General features: G+C 32.8%; 1 protein-coding gene across 4 annotated transcripts in view; it reads left to right on the forward strand.

Moving 5' to 3' along the window:
* LOC139502213 (bifunctional glutamate/proline--tRNA ligase-like) overlaps positions 1-12,862 on the forward strand; it is a 28,416-nt gene extending 15,554 nt beyond the window's left edge. For 2 of the 4 annotated variants that reach the window (XM_071291642.1, XM_071291641.1), the window contains exons 4-13: positions 1,170-1,221; positions 3,674-3,883; positions 4,132-4,284; positions 5,068-5,169; positions 5,391-5,546; positions 5,768-5,962; positions 9,286-9,459; positions 9,750-9,910; positions 10,371-10,514; positions 11,842-12,862. In XM_071291642.1, the coding sequence (XP_071147743.1) occupies positions 1,170-1,221; positions 3,674-3,883; positions 4,132-4,284; positions 5,068-5,169; positions 5,391-5,546; positions 5,768-5,962; positions 9,286-9,459; positions 9,750-9,910; positions 10,371-10,514; positions 11,842-11,998 (1,504 nt within the window). In that variant the 3' untranslated portion in view covers positions 11,999-12,862. Of the gene's footprint in view, positions 1-246; positions 278-1,125; positions 1,222-3,673; positions 3,884-4,131; positions 4,285-5,067; positions 5,170-5,390; positions 5,547-5,767; positions 5,963-9,285; positions 9,460-9,749; positions 9,911-10,370; positions 10,515-11,841 lie in introns of those variants that run through there. The other 2 variants (XM_071291644.1, XM_071291643.1) reach the window with 2 other exon arrangements.
* The last annotated feature ends 2,057 nt before the right edge of the window (positions 12,863-14,919 follow it).

A 14,919-nucleotide genomic window follows, 5' to 3' on the forward strand; every position in this document is an offset into this window, starting at 1 on the left:
TCATTGTATACATTTCCATCATATTGACAACAATATAATAATAAAACAAATAGTATAAGTAAAAATGTCAACTATTGGCCGGGTTCAGCAGACAGAATATGTTATTCCGGGAAACGGTAATCAGTTTAATTTGTCATGTGACTTCCATCACCACGTGACCAAAATGTATCATCGTCACATCCAATACATGTTGGGCGAACGAATAAAATTGTTTTATCTTATACTGCACAAAATATTAGGTAAATTAAAATCTAATAAGTGGATAATATTCCCTTCAGTCGTACTGGAATAATGATTACTAACTTCCAGAACATAAATGATTTCTATACTCCCCCGAAGAATTGAGATTCTGACTGTTCTTATAGCTTTTTGTTCAATAGCACAGGGATACTAACGTGACTTCTATCTGGTGAATGACGTCATGTAGGGATGCGAAATTGACATTTCCGATGAAGTTTATGATTTGAGAAATAGCCTTTTGTGTTTTAAACATAATCACTATAAAAATAAACAGTTTTGTAATCAAAGAAAATAAAATTGACATGTAGACACTCTACAGACAAAGCACATAGGCAAAACTGAAACAGCATTAAAAAAAAATACCATTGCACAAAAAACACTATGGTTGACTGATATATGAAGACCTAGCCATGCCAACAGTATATCAATAAGTTAAAAAAATGGCCTTAAGTTAAGGCTTAAACCATAACACATATTTAAGAGGATAAACAACGTCAGAATTTAGAATATGTACTTCAAGACCATCATGTATCATATTGAAGTTAATACATGATATTTATCAATAAGGACTCGGTATCTGTCGACGAACTTTTTTTTAAAAACGACGAGACGTTCTTTGACATTGCCCTGGTTCATCAACTTTCTTGTTCAGATGCTGTCTGTGAAAAATATATCACTGTGAGACACAAATCTTAACATCGTTAACTTGATTAATAGTTAGTTGAAGAATATCCCGTATCGAACTTGTATAATCGAAATGCATTCGGAGAAACAAAACACCAGAACCTATAGAATAGAAAGCCCTACGTTGTTGTGACGTCAAAAATAAATTTAGATATATGAAATGAGCCAATTCCTGAGAGTATATGGTTTGCTTACATGAAGAAACATTTAAAATGTATGATACATCTAACTTTTCCTTGAACTAGATTATGTTTGGAAGCGAGAAAAGAAGAGAATTTATCTGAATGGTATTCACAGGTCAGTAAAAAATATTTTAAATTACATTGATTAAACATTGACCTTGAAATCCGTTTGAAACATAAAAAACAGCTTTTTATCCTATTGGTTTCAAACCCAAAGATAACAATACCTCACCGTCAACAATACATGTTTCGTTAGTAATATTGAAATACCTTATCCTCCTTTATGACAAACCAACATTGTTATGATAAATGTAGTGTTGAAACATTTTGAAGAATCTATTCAACGATAGTGGGGTGCATTTATGACAAATGCTATTATTGAATCTTTGTAAACTGAGAATATCACAGTTATATTCACTAAAACCAACGTTCTTGATGGAAATGCAAAGAGCTCGAAAGTTGTCTATTGCTGTATACCATAGAATAAGCAATAGTTATCTCTCTGAAAAATGGTAAAATATAAAATTAAAATTAGATTTATTATAATTGGAGTTTATTATGAAATTGTCATCTCACATTATTTGTTTGCAGCTGTCGCCCCAAGTTATAGTCCGTTCTTATGTTGTACAGTTATACCACTGTCCAAGGTTAGGGGAGGGTTGGGATCCCGCTTACATTTTTAACCCTGCCACATTCTGTATGTATTTGCCTGTCTCAAATCGGGATTCTGTAATTAAGTGGTAATCCTTTGTTGCTGTGTCAAATCTTTGTTTTCTTTCATTTCTTGTTTATTAATTATGTCGTTAGGTTTCTCGTTTGAATATATTTACATTTGTGATTTCGGGACAGTTTATAGCTGACTATTTAGTATGGACTTTGCTCATTGTTGACGGCCGTATGGTGACCTATAGCTGTTGATATCTGTGTCATTTTTTCTCTTGTTTAGGGTTGTGTCATTGCCAATCACACCACATCTTCTATTATATATATATCATCGCAGGGCTCACGCTACCAGGCGACTTGGGCGAAGAAGTCGCCTTCCCGACCGTCACTTCGCTTTCCCCGACCCCCAAAAGCGAAATCAAGTCGCCCTGTTCTTGACGATACTCGCTTCCAGTCGCTTCCGTCATCGAACATTTTCAATTTTTTCCAAGTTGATGAAACATCAATTTTTTATTGATAAATAAAGAAATTCAGACATAAACGATTCATTATCTGTAGAAAAGAGGTTGAAGCATTGTCTTCGCAGTGTGTTGCAGGTTATTTGAGAAAAATACAATTTTTTATCACTTCGTGCATTTCCGCCAGTTCCGGTGCTTGTTACTCAAAAACGTACATCAACCTAAATTTCGGCGGCAAAATAAGTTTGTTACTTCATTTAAACGTGATAAAAGTTGCCTCCAGTAAATGTTTAATCCATTTATTGCATTAAAAACGTCATGTTCCTTTTCAAATAACTTGTCAAACATCGTTTATTTTTGTAAATTTTCTTGCATTCGTCCGCCATTGACCGATTTCTAAACTACGGATCTGAACCGGACCTGCTATGACCGAAATCCGTACTTTTACAATAATTACTACAGACGCACGGATGCATTCATTTTGCTCTCATCGGTTGTGTTCAAAACCTTATATTGCAAAAGTGAAAGTATTAAATGTGGGAAAAAAAATCTAAGATTGATGCAAAATATAATTATTATTCAGTCACAAAGTAACGAAAGGACAGGTTTAGACCTAGTGTCGACACATAATTAGGGTATGACCTGCATGCATAACCCGTTTATAATTAAAAAAGGAACCTATTTAAAACGGAAAATTATTATCCATATTTCAGCTTAATCGGTTTGTATACTTTACATTGATACTGAATCAATAAAAAAGTAAAACACAAAAAAACTGAACTCGGAAGAAAATTCAATCGGAAAGTCCCTAATCACATGGCTAAATCAAATGACAAAACACATCAAACGAATGGACAACAACTGTCATATTCCTGACACAGATATTTTCAAATGTAGAAAATGGTGGATTGAACCTGGTTTTATAGCGCTAAACCTCTCACTTGTACGACAGTCTCATCAAATTCCGTTATATTTACAACGATGATGCGTGAACAAAACAGACATAATAAAAAAATATGGGTACAGCAGTCCCTACAAATAGACCTATCAATATGTGCATTCTAGTGAAGATACATTTGTAGGCAGCTCCTTAATTATTCACCAATATCTCAATATTTTGGTCGATTGACGTTTTAAGCAGTGTGCAAATATTATTGGTTAACATTAAGCAAATGTATCGGTTATTTAACATTATTAAAGACGCCTATACATAAATCTCTAATGTATTAATTCATCATTTACATTTTGCCCATAAAAGGTTTGCAGTATTAATGAAAATAACTGTATAAAATGGATGACGAGACCACGTAGAGAAAACTGAGTCGTGAATAAGAATTATTTTCTATCGTTTTAAACACTATTGATATACCTTTAAAAGTCAAGAAATTAAAACCTATTGTGAGATAAACAAAATATTCAAGTGGCATTAAATATATATTTGAAAAGGTCATCCAGAAATCTGAGATGATAGAGTACTATGATGTCAGTGGATGCTATATATTACGTCCATGGTCGTATTCCATCTGGGAAGCTATCAAATCTTTCTTTGATGGTGAAATAAAAAAGCTGGGTGTAGAAAATACGTATTTTCCCATGTTTGTTTCCCGTGCTGCTTTAGAGAAAGAAAAGACGCATATTGCAGATTTTGCACCTGAGGTAAATATCGATTATTGTATTTGTTATCATGTGTAATAAGTATAGATTTTTATTTTATCATGTAAGAAATGAACTTTAACATGAACGTGCAAATTTCCCATTTTAATCATACTGCTTTCAAGATATTGGCCTTTGAAGCTGAAGACGCTTTGTTTAGTAACTCAAATTAAGTGCCTTACACATGTTGAAATTGTATTTACTTTGTGTGTTTGCTTCGACATCATGCGGACTGTTTATCTTCCTGATAGGTTGCGTGGGTAACAAAATGCGGAAAGACGGATATAGCAGAACCTATAGCAATTCGACCTACAAGTGAAACAGTCATGTACCCAGCCTATTCAAGATGGATAAAATCTCACAGAGATCTTCCATTAAAGCTAAACCAATGGTGTAACGTCGTTGTGAGTACAGATTTGCATACCTTTATTAATAATACTAGTAATAAGGCATTAAAATGAGCTTTAAGCTTAAGAAACGAATGGGTCGTAGGGAATATGGTATATAACTGAAGAAAACATATCACTTTTGAAACTCTTCTTGACAACCATTTAAGGTGGTATATGTGTCTTTCGTTATCTTGGACTGAAAAAGATAACAGAGAACTTAAGGTTCAGATTTTCAATCAAATAAGTAAACAAAAATTCTTTTGATATTTCCAAAGAATTGTCTAAACGCAATCTTCTCGCATTTTATTTTACAATTCTATCATTTAGTTAACATAATGGTGTTCTTTTCTGTATATTCTACACAGAATGTATCGTCACTGCAGCTTCAGAAAAGACGCGGTGACCTATCTTAATTATAATATTTTTGAAAATATAACAATATATAGTACCGAATTCTATTATTTTAAATGTATACTCCCATACCACCTTAAATAATTAAACTTAAAGTGATACGTGATAGGATAAGTAAGGAAGTTGACAATAAACTTCAGTAGTTCTTATGGCTCTTTTGTGTTCTGGTCAATGGATACTATAAAATTTTATTGATTTTTTAAAGATGAATACACAAAATATCATATCTTTACAAATCAGTAGAATTTTCCCGTTTAAAAATTGTAAAAGGCACAATAAATAAATTTTCCAGGTTAAGACAAGCTTGCTGTCAGAGATCTTTGTTTTATCTTAAAGATGTTCTTTTATATAGAATAGATTTGCTTAACTTATATTGAAATTTTGTAGAGATGGGAATTCAAGCACCCACAGCCATTTCTTCGTACGAGAGAATTTTTGTGGCAAGAAGGACATACTGCCTGGGCAAATAAAAAAGATGCTGAAGAAGAAGTAAAGTTACTTTCTATTTTAATAAACAAGATTTTAAATCTAGTATGAATAACAGTCAATTAAGAATTTAAAAAAAGACTCATTTCAACTGACTTAATCTTAATTGCAATTGCGTATTGTTTATTTTAACAAAGCACTATTTTGTCTTATTATACATGTTATATGCAAGTTACTCGTTCAATTTACAAACATTTTATTATCAATACCATGATCTTTTTAAGGTATATACCATTTTGGAGCTATATGCCAGAGTATATGAGGAACTTTTAGCAATACCAGTTGTTCGTGGCAGAAAAACTGCAAAAGAAACATTCGCCGGAGCAGACTTCACTACAACGGTCGAGTCGTATATTTCAGCTAGTGGGAGAGGGATCCAGGTTTTTTTTTCATTTCGAACTTTTTGTTTTCATCTTCTGGTCGTTTTTGAGAAATATTCAATCACTGACATTCATTTATTTTTTCATATTAATAGTCATGATGTGCTTAGAAAAGGGAAGAATAAGTAAAGATTATACATGCACCACTTAAGTATGTTCTTCAATAATTAGAAGAAAAAAAAATCAATTTATATTTTGTTAAATCATAAATCTGCTTACAGGGTGCAACCTCACATCATCTTGGTCAGAATTTTTCTAAAATGTTTGAGATTGTCTATGAAAATCCTGAAACTCAGGAAAAAGAATTCGTCTATCAGAACTCTTGGGGTTTAACTACCCGTACCATCGGTGTTATGTGTATGGTTCATGGTGACAATAAAGGATTAGTACTGCCACCTAAAGTTTCTTGTGTTCAGGTATAGTAGATAAATTCAAAGTTTTTTTTAAATTTTGCTCTTCGGAGAGGGAAAGTACCTTGCCATATAATGAGTGCATTAAAAATGTTGTTAGCTGCAGGATAACCTTTTATGGTCATGTATTAATGTTATTTTAAAATGTAAACGTAAACAATTTTGACACCCTTTACTTTAGAACATCCCCATTTCACTTATATTGAAATAATGTTAAGTTACTCGAACTTGAAACGTGATATATTTTATTGGAATTCATTTCAGTTATTCTTGTCGCAAAAGCAAACAGATGAACAAACATATGTATTGCTGATAAATAAATAATCTTGTATAACATGAAAAGAAAGAACGAAATAAAAATAACTTTAAAGGAAGGCTGGTTGTTTTGTCGTCTTCAGTTTGGATACCAATTCGGTTGTGTTGGTGTCCCAACTAGAACACAAATCTTCAAGTTGGGTCGGAAGAGTGTTTCATATGCCTAGGTTTTATATATGGATTTGTTGTAAGATTGGAAATAGCGTTTCACAGTGATGTCATACCTCTTGATGATATGTCATTTATAATTATGTTTGTCCAATTTGAGGTGTGACTGTATTGTGACACCAAGGTATTTAGCTGATATTACAGATTCAAGTATGGGATTATTTAAAATGTTGATGTGCTGAATAGTATTTTTTTGTGACAGATAGCACAGTACATTTATCTAGATGGAAAGCCATCAGCCAATCCCTCCCCAACAAGTTGCCAAATCTACTTGCATGAGATTATTACAGTCACTTTTGGATCCGATCGGTCTGTATATTATGCTATCATCTGCGAATAGCCTGAACTTGCTGTGGGTCAAGTTTAAAATTGAGAATGGAAATGGGAAATTTGTCAAAGAGACAACAACCCGACCATAGAGTAGACAACAGAAGGCTGGCAGCTAGGTCATTAATGTTAACCATTTATGAAAAGGTTCAATACAGCACCGTGTGGACCTCCATATTTGACAGAGACAGCGAATGATGGATATTCATCTATGACAACAGTATGTGTATCCAGTAAAGTGAGTGTCCAGAGACGCCATAACTGTTTGATATATACACATGGAAAAAAGTATTGCAACACCAAATTGAAATTGAAATTAAAAAAAACACTCTTTATTTTTTTGTGATATAATTTGGTAAAATAGAACTAGTTAAACATTATTTAAGTATCACCTGAGTTTAATCAATAAATATCGACTCGATAAGTTTTTATCTGCACATGCAGCTACTGTACCCGTAAACAGCAAAACAGATGTTTTTACCCTCATTGTTTTCAAGACTTGAAATAACCAAATTTTTAAAGTTATGTGATTGACACCTTGTAATGGGTCCTTGACAACTCTTAACTGCAGCAAGATGGCAGATTATCAGCATAAGAGAAGCAGGGATGTCGTTGTAACAACTGCACGTATTGTTGGTCATCACCATTCCACTATAAGTCGTTTTGAGAATAAAAATCAGGCAATAAACGCTGTTAAAGACCTTCCGAGATAATGAAGACCCCCTATACCATGTGCTAGAGAAAATCAAGCATAATGAAGGTTGGTCAGAAGGAAACCCATTGCATACAAGACAATCCTGAAAAGAGAGTGGTGACCATACAGGAGCCTTTTAACAAGAACTGTTCGAGATCAACTCATCGCTACTGGTTATCATGCGATAAGACCATTTCGGAGACCTATGCTAAGGAACAGACACACAGTTTTCCGTATCTAATGTAGTGCAGAGCTCGCCAAAGTTGGAAATTAGCATCGTGGAGGAAGATCCAATGTTCAAATGGAATTTGGTTCATCTTCCTTGGCCCGATCGTAGCCCGACTTTGAACCATATCGAGCATATATGGTACACTATTGGGCGCACAGTGCGCGAAAGGACACCCCAGTTCAAACACATCATGAAATAAACAATGCCCTTCATCAGAAATGGTTGCTGCTACCTTCGCAACAAATTAGTCGATTTATGGCAGGAATCAGAAGACGTTAAGATGCGGTTATCCGTTTGAATCGAGGCTGCGCACAAAGTACTAGTTCTTTTGCATATAACGATCAACAATGATGTGAACAGTCATCTGAAGATTAATTTTGAAATGTCTGACATTGTAAAGTTCGACTACAGTAAAAGTTGTAAAATGCATTTTTTTGTACAAAAAACACTTCATTTTGTTATTAAAATTGTGGTTATATAAATCATTTTTTTTTTCAAACATTTTTTGTTCGTTTCAATGCCAATGTTATCATAAACTATGTTTCAATAATATTATACACATATTTTATGATATTTCATCCAAAAAAAGAGGCTGATTTTTCAAGTTTTAACAAATCAAGGTGTTGCAATACTTTTTTCCATGTGTATATAAAGAAGTCTTCGTTGAGGAACAATTTGTTTGTCTTAGCAAATTCCAAAATAATAAAGTCGGTCTGAATGGTTTTTATTGTTTGTTTCTGGTAATTCTTGTATAAAGGAAAGTAGCTGCGATTCAAATGATGGTGAATGTCAGAAGCTATGTTGGAGAGTATAGAGGATGTTATTATTTTTAAGGTGGTTCATTTATTGTTTTGTAACGATGTGTTCCATAAATTTGCAACAGATGTAAGACAATGATATACATGTAGGTCTATATGTTTATTGCTGGAGCAACGTTAGCATGTTTCCAATATTTTGGAGTTTGTCCAGTTTCAAATGATATTTTAATTATAAGCTGTAATATCTGTTTTATTTGTTCGTGTATTTCTTTGAAAACTCGACCATTAATGTCGTCTGGGTCGGTTCGCTTTGTGAGTTATGGGTCTTGGGGAGTTTTGTAATACCAGTTGTAGGCATGGTTAGAAATTTTTGGATGCTAAGCTCTTTATCTATAAAAATATCAGAACTCAGTTACTTTCTCATTGTGATATTTAAATAATCTTGTTTTAAAATGTTCTTGAAGTATAAATTTCATATTTTCAATATTAGCGCAAATTATAGATATTAATTGACAGTGCTTCGTAAGCCTTTGAAGGCTGGCTGATTGACTTTGTATTAATGTATGTAAAAAAATGTTATATCAGATTGCACTATAAATGAAATTATATATATCTAGCATGGTATCATAGGGTTCGGATGTGCAAATCGACCGAATATTTTTGCATTCATCATATCCAATATGAAACTTTTTATAAAATTTGCAGAGCACAAGATCTAGAGATAACCCATTTAGTATTGGTGAATCTTTTGGTTTCTGTTTAGCGACAACTAGTTGTCTCCCGTTTTTGTTGTTGTGATAAAGATGTTTAAAGTTCTGATTATACCATTATATTTAAGGTTATAATAATACCCTGTGGAATAACAGCTAATTCAACAAAAGGAGATAATGACTATTTGATCAGCAGATGTGAAATGTTAAAGTCGCAGCTTAATGGCATTGGAATTAAAACTAAAGCCGACTTAAGAGACAACTATTCTCCAGGATGGAAGTTTAATCATTGGGAACTAAAGGTAAATAAATATATAGAATAACCATACATTGTCTCGAAATATCAATGTTAATTGTACAACGAAATGTCAATGTTATTTGTACAAGGCTTAGAAGCAGGTAGAAAGCGAGTTTATGCTAGTAAAAAGATACTACTGTTATTACCAACCTGTTTTGTTATAAATGGGCAATTTACAGTCTCCTGGTTCTTCTGTTGTAATACCTAATTCCTTTAATAGACAAAAATTAGTATGTAGGTTAGGGGTGTTTTACGTAAATTTCATCTTATTGGTTAGTCTTTTTTTTCAAACAGGGAGTTCCAATTCGTATTGAACTTGGACCACGTGATGTGAAGAATAACCAAGTTGTAGCAGTTAGACGAGATACCGGGGATAAAATCATAATTCCAAACGAAAAAGTTTGTTTGGAAACAGGTGATTTATTAAAGCAGATACAAAGCGACCTATTCCAGAGGTAAATGTCCATTAAAAGACAGAAAAATAAAGTTGTGTCTTGACGCGCTTTTTGAACGTTCATAGTGAAGATCAATCTAAAAAAGATGCTCCCAACGCACAAGATTTACATAGAGTCAATATATATATATAATTAAGTTCTTTTTTATTTGCATATTAACAAAATAAAGACTTTTAAATTTTGCGTACAGGAACTATGAAAGTTGAGTGAGGCAGTGATAACATGGTGGTTCTATCTGGAAAACGTGTAAAGCTCCATTAATCTTATTGCAGGGTCCGCTAACCCTTCAAGATCACCTAGCCTGTAATCACCCAAATGTTCGTTTGAGTTCCTGTTGTTAATTTTATATGTTTTTTTTTAACATTACGTTGTCATTTTATTTTCTACTTGTGTGATTGAATGTCCTTTTAGTATCTCCCGCCTCTCATTTATTTCTAAACATTTGATTATTGATTTGCAGGGCCAAATCTGAAATGGACGATCACACGGCTGTGTCACATGATTGGGGAGATTTTTGCCTTAAGTTAGACCAGCGAAAAATAATACAAGCTCCGTTCTGTGGACGCGTTGAGTGTGAAGAAAGTATTAAGAAAGATAGTGCAAGGTAAATTAAATCATAAAAAACATTCTAAGAACAACTTGATTAAGAACATTTCAATCTTTTTTTATTAATCATAAAAAATAAAATTGAGAATGGAAATGGGGAATGTGCAAAAGAGACAACAACCCGACCATAGAAAAAACAACAGCAGAAGGTCACCAACAGGTCTTCAATGTAGCGAAAAATTCCCGCACCCGGAGGCGTCTTTCAGCTGGCCCCTAAACAAATATATACTAGTTCAGTGATAATGAACGCCATACTAATTTCCAAATTGTACACAAAAAAACTTGTAGAAACAGTTCTTCGTTTATATAAATTGGCAAACACAATTGTTAACTGGAATACTCCGAAATCGAAAGCTAATTCAAACACAATTGTTAAATGGAATACTCCGAAATCGAAAGCTAATTCAAACACAATTGTTGAATGGAATACTCCGAAATCGAAAGCTAATTCAAACACAATTGTTAAATGGAATACTCCGAAATAGAAAGCTAATTCAAACACAATTGTTAAATGGAATACTCCGAAATCGAAAGCTAATTCAAACACAATTGTTAAATGGAATACTCCGAAATCGAAAGCTAATTCAAACACAATTGTTAAATGGAATACTCCGAAATCGAAAGCTAATTCAAACACAATTGTTTACTGGAATACTCCGAAATCGAAAGCTAATTCAAACACAATTGTTAAATGGAATACTCCGAAATCGAAAGCTAATTCAAACACAATTGTTAAATGGAATACTCCGAAATAGAAAGCTAATTCAAACACAATTGTTAAATGGAATACTCCGAAATCGAAAGCTAATTCAAACACAATTGTTAAATGGAATACTCCGAAATCGAAAGCTAATTCAAACACAATTGTTAAATGGAATACTCCGAAATAGAAAGCTAATTCAAACACAATTGTTAAATGGAATACTCCGAAATCGAAAGCTAATTCAAACACAATTGTTAAATGGAATACTCCGAAATCGAAAGCTAATTCAAACACAATTGTTAAATGGAATACTCCGAAATCGAAAGCTAATTCAAACACAATTGTTAACTGGAATACTCCGAAATCGAAAGCTAATTCAACAAATGAAAAGCTTATAAACCACAAAAAACATGCATGAGAGCATATATATATATCCTTTCAATAACTTGCTTTTTTTTATTTGAAATGCAAATATAAAATTCAATGATGACATTTTCGTCAAAATATGCAAACAAAGGCCATGTAAACAAAGGGAACTAACATAAGACGGAAAACTCATCAAGCAATCTTTAGCAGATTTTATATTTTAGAAATGAATGTAACCGTTTATTTTTCTTTACAGAGACAATGTTGCAGAAGAAGGTCAACCAGCTATGGGCGCCAAAGGATTGTGTATCCCCTTCAAGCAACCAAAACAACTAAAGCCAGATACAAAGTGTATTCATCCGAATTGTTTAGAAATTGGAAAGCATTATACGCTTTTTGGGAGAAGTTACTAATAAACAGTTAAACTGTACTAGTATTAATCTAAGATTCTCCCTGTCTGGAATGGTTAACGGAAATCATAACAGTGTTGAATTATTAAGTGTTCATTAATATATAGATAATTATCTTTTGTGTACCTTAAGGTAGTATAAATGAATTAACATTCTGGGATTGCAATTGATCGTTTCATAGAATTTTACATAAAACCTAGTCAATTTTTGACATTTGTTTTGTATTATGAATTTTTTAGATTTTTTATGATTGTAATATTGTTTCAGAGAATCTTGTCATCTGTTTAATGAATTATAGAATTTGGGTTGTGCAGGGATATGACTAAGATAATTCAAGTTTACAAGCAATAAAACGACTTTCCCATTTAATTTTGTATCTTTCTATACTAATTTTAAAAGACCTAGCTCCTCGTTAAGGTTATTCAAGATGGGTGGTAAAACTAAAATGGGTTGGCAGTATTGCTCACAGATTTATTACTACTGAAATCAAATTTAAATATTAAAGCACATATAGATTCATAGATAAGAAATATATAATAATTAAATAACGCATACAATTTTGTATATTCATAGATGTATGAAGTTTTCGTAAGATCATTTTTTTTGTAACCTTCAGATAAATTTATCAATTCATAGATAGATGAATATATATGATCATTAGATACAGTGTTTTACTAACTGAGCTTATGTATCATGGGATACAGAGATCCATAAAGTATACGTTATAAAAAAAAATATCAACTATCATCTATTATAGTTTACAACTTGTAGCAAAGTTACCACAACCAAGATCATGTTGTTTTGGATCCTATAAAACAGAGGTCCATAAAATGTACGTTTATTTATCAATAAAATATAGAACATTAATTCTGTTAGTATTGTTTATAATAAACAGAGCGAATTTGCCATATATTAATCCGGTATAGCCAAATGAAATTGTACCAAGCTGCGGCAGATTATCCGCCACAAAATTAAGGGGATGAAGCTGCGTTAAACTTTGGGTCAATGGATGTTATTTACATGTTTAATTTATGCATATGTATATATATATACAACAATTCAACTGGATATATTGCGACACCTGCACACATAAACATTCCTAGTGCACCTTGCAAAGCATTTAGCAATATGTCATGTCCAAAATCTGTCAAACGAACACAATCTTTCTTTAAAAATATATTAAAAGGGATTATATATATTATCCCAAATTCCTAATCACAAATGACGATATGGAATGATTGATCAGAATTCTGAGTAACGTCAAATTGTCCTTAATAATATCTGAGGCCAAATAGTTGTAGTGTATGGTAAAAAAAATTACATGTAACCTTTTCAATGCTTTTTTTTTATTACGTTTCTTAAATAGTCTACTTTTGGTCTTCCTTCAATCATTACCATATATGTCCGACTACATATTTGGGGAGGTCTTCACAATTCAGGATTTTTAATGCCCACGTTGTAGCTTTAAGTGTGACCCATAAGGATGTACTAAGGTGAGGTTGAGGTAAAAGTTAAGAAATTAAGAAATTAAAATTGATACTATAAGCTGGTAGAGTATCAATTAAGGATAAAGATAAGCTAAAAATATTGATAGGTCATTTTCGAGATATTTGGGATTTAAAATATGTCGGGAAAAGGCTGACTCGGACTTTTACCTTATATTTGCATTGGTATTATTTGGGTCTCAAAAAAAAAAAAAGAAAATCAAGAATCTTCTAAAATTTTGGTAAATATTTTACATTGTAATGTATGGAAATACACCATGGAGTCCGAACATTAAAAATTTTTGACACAGATTCCAAAACCTCACCCAAGTACATCCTTAACCGTCCCACTTGTCCTTGCCTCCCAAAATTGGTTTCCGTTCTGTAACTTCAGTTTGCTTCAACCACATAATTACCATAAAACACTGATCATGGGCAACATTGAAATTGTGTAGTGTCACTTTTCCCGTTCATGAGTAATGCCCCTTTATAAGCATAACAATTGCTGAAGTTTTCGTTTCCGTTCACTAACTTTAGTTTGCCTCATTCAAATGTTATACAACTTATACACAATGCTTATTATTACATAACACAGATCAAGTTCGAAATGAGTTGGCGTCACCGACTTTTACCGTTCTTGAGTTTACTGTTATGCCCGTTTACAAATAGAAAAATCGCTAAGTATGTCGATTCCTTTCTCTAACTTTAGTTTGCCTCAACCAAACGTTATGAAACTAATACAAAATGCTACATATTTTAGGGACCAGCTGGAGGACACCTACGGGTGCGGGAATTCTCGCTACATTGAAGACCCATTGGTGGCCTTTGGCAGTTGTCTGCTCTATGGTCGGGTTGTTGTCGCTTTGACACATTCCCCATTTCCTTTCTCAATTTCACTATAATCACAAAACGTTTTTTACTACGTAAATCCTGATTATGCATGTGTAAGTTGACTCATGCATATTTACAAGATGAGGCATCTATGGCCCATGGTCACAGTTGTAAGCGGATGGTCGTAGCGTAAAGTTACGAAAATCCGAAAATGGGAGACAACTCTAGGGATAAGTTTTTCTTTTCCGATTTTCGTGCAGTAAAAGGTTTATTTGAGCCAAACCGCTTGTCTCATACATACTAATCGTTAGTGCGTTGATATTGAAACAAAATTTGATACATAAAAACGTTCCAATTTTTGTAAAATAGTCATTAAAAAATTCGAGCATGATGGTCGTAAATAAAAAAACAATAATGTTGAGGATGGTCGTAATGTAAATTATGATGGTTCATTTGAGCCAAACGGTTTCTCTCCTATACGCTCATCGTGATTGCGTTGAAATTGAAAACAAATTCGATACATACAATAATACCAATTTTCGTGAAATAGTCATTAAAAATGTATCAAATCATTTTTCATAACAAGATAAATGATTTTAAGAAATGATT

The sequence above is a fragment of the Mytilus edulis genome, chromosome 13 (genome assembly GCF_963676685.1).
Source record: "Mytilus edulis chromosome 13, xbMytEdul2.2, whole genome shotgun sequence".
In the NCBI taxonomy this organism is placed as follows: Eukaryota; Metazoa; Mollusca; class Bivalvia; order Mytilida; family Mytilidae; genus Mytilus; species Mytilus edulis.